Raw genomic sequence first — 2,511 nt, forward strand, 5'->3', positions numbered from 1 at the left:
CAGCGTGTACCCAAACCAGAGGGGGCTGTTCAGAACCAGACTCTGGTTGGGACCAAAGTGAAAGTTGCCCATGTCGTTCTCGAACGACGCGTACATCGAGTGCGTTGTCCAGAGCGCGTAGCGGTCCACGGGCGTAATGCGCTTGATCGTCACGCGCGTCGTCATCCCCAGCGCATTCTCAATGCCAATCGTTTCGGTTAAACCGGTTTGACGAATCGTGCTCCATTGCAGCTCAAAGTACGTGAGCTGATGGGATTTCCAAAAGGCCACTTCGTCTGGTATCGGTACCCACGCGTGCGACAGCATGTATTGCACCCACGGGTAGCCGCCCGGCGATCGGACGAGCGCGCTCACAATCAAATTGTTGAAAAAGCCTCGGTAGATCGGGACCCACGAGCCAAAGTCAATGTTGCGCCCGACGGCTTCGAGGTACACGGCTGCATTCGCCTTGTCGTTGGCCACGCACCGTGCTTGACGCTTGCGGGAGTGGCCGAGTTCCCAGCGCTGCTGCAAGTCGACCCAGCAGTACTGCGTGATCATGTGCGTCACCTCGGTCGCAAGGAGTTCCCGAAGACTCGCAATCGCTTTCTCCATCGCCTGGAGCTCGGCGTAGAGCACCAGGCGTGGGTACGCCTCGTAAATGCTGAGCGGCATGGCCGAGTTGTCATATAGTGTGGGCAGAGCAAAGGCCGGGTTGAGGAGCTCGAGCGACGTGGCGTTGAGGGCGAGGCGGCTGTTGAAGAAGTCGATGATGGCATTTTGCATCCCACTCACGACAAAGTCGGGCCAAAACAAGTCGTTGGCGAGGTAGGTCGACATGATGTACATGATACCAATGCTAAGACCAACGGTAAAGAGCACGTAGGTCAAACCAAGGGCGTTGAGCCACACGGGGTAGCGAGCGGACGGTGGGTCACCCATCGGGCGATACGGCGTTGGACGGAGCCATGACAAGAGGATTGACATGGCGCCGGCTGGTCGTGGCTGCTCCCGCGTTTTGTGCACTCCGAGGTATGTTCCGTTTCAGCTGCAAACGGTTTTTGTTGGCCCAGAAGGCGCGGGTAAAACAACCGGGAAAAACCAACTTTAAGTGCAATCCTAGCGCAACCAAGACGCGTTGAACGCAAGCAAATGTCAACCTGCCCTATGAGCGTGATTGCATAGTGCTACAATAACCTGTAGAAGGAATCGTGGTTGGATGTTTGACGGAATCGGTACCCTGGTTTCCTTGAATTACTTGTGGTTTGTATCACGAATACAAACCTCGAGTCTTTTTAGAGGGGTAGGGCTTGAACGACATTAGGTGGGCCAAACTGTCATTGTACATGGTTGCGTTTCGAATGTCGGACAGATCGTTGGTGGCATACTACATCAGAAACGACTACTGCGTCAAACGACGAGAGGTACAGCTTCGCTCCGACGTCGTTTAAATTCCCAAGGATGTTAGAGCACTCCTTATGGTACATATGTACCGGTATTACCGGTATGCACCACGCATTTCGGACGCGACAATGGGGTCGACGTGGCGGCTTGCTCTGTACCAACTGCACGGCATTTGGTCGAGCTCACGCACCGAACGATATCACTTGCGCATTCTTCTACGCGCATCTTCGATCATGCCACGACACAGCCCACATGGCCACAGCCCACGGGGCGGCTTCGATTTTTAACTCTACAGAAAGAGATCGGCCGTCTCGCGCGGGTGCTTGGAGGCCGCCTTTGGCCTCGGACCACAGCGTCGACACCACGAGAAGTGCCAGAGTCCATCGCCTTTTCGATCAACATGTGAGCGCAGCCTTTACTCTTGTTCCGTCGCATCCTGCAGTGCAGTACCGTGTACGGAGAGTATCCCACCGCCATGGGCACGTTGACAGTACAGTACTTACAGTACTACGGGGACGATGGAGGTAGCATCTGCATCGCACCGTCTCTAACGGGTACGAGGCTTGCGCAAGGACATGCGCGGCGCCTTGGCCCCAACGGGTGGTCCCACGTCGTCCATGGCACCGTTGCCAGCACAGCCCACTTTGCACTTTCCCATGGCTTCAACACACAAGGCCCACCTCTTGGACGTCTTTGTCTACGGCCCTGACGAAACACCGCCGCTGCATGTCCTCGCTGGGTGTCCGTACTTTCTGTTGACCATTGCCCATGTCCAGCTCGGACATTTCGTGTGGCTCCATGGCATGGGCTTTACCGGCTGCGTGATTTACACGCTTCTCTCATTTGGCTCGATTGTGCTCGATGGCCTCGCCAACCCGAGCCTCGGGAAGAACCTCCAAACGCTCCGCTGCAACGGGTTTTCCGACACGCTCACCGCGGCCCGCATGTCGCTCAACTTGATTTCGAACGTTGTCATGACGTGGCTCGTCTTCCAAGAGCTTTGCGGTCCAGACGCGGTTGCCTCGACCTTGCGTCTCGGGTCGTACTCGCCGTACACGGTCGCAGCGATTGCCGCCAACATTGGTTTGACCGAAGTGCTCTTCTATTTTGCGCACAAGTGCCTCCACG

The 2,511-nt window shown here is 56.2% G+C and overlaps 2 protein-coding genes across 2 annotated transcripts; one reads left to right on the forward strand and one right to left on the reverse strand.

Moving 5' to 3' along the window:
* Window positions 1–29: 29 nt before the first annotated feature.
* Window positions 30–921, reverse strand: SPRG_15896 (hypothetical protein; the record flags this gene model as incomplete). Its single annotated transcript, XM_012355163.1, has 2 exons — window positions 30–42; window positions 95–921. 2 exons carry the CDS (start codon window positions 919–921, stop codon window positions 30–32), a joined length of 840 nt encoding a protein of 279 aa, XP_012210553.1.
* Window positions 922–2,039: 1,118 nt separating this feature from the next.
* Window positions 2,040–2,472, forward strand: SPRG_15897 (hypothetical protein; the record flags this gene model as incomplete). The annotated part of the gene is given in 2 exon segments (XM_012355164.1): window positions 2,040–2,441; window positions 2,449–2,472. Coding segments are annotated over 2 exon segments (426 nt in total).
* Window positions 2,473–2,511: the final 39 nt, after the last annotated feature.

This window comes from Saprolegnia parasitica (genome assembly GCF_000151545.1).
Source record: "Saprolegnia parasitica CBS 223.65 unplaced genomic scaffold supercont2.212, whole genome shotgun sequence".
Taxonomy (NCBI): Eukaryota; Oomycota; class Saprolegniomycetes; order Saprolegniales; family Saprolegniaceae; genus Saprolegnia; species Saprolegnia parasitica.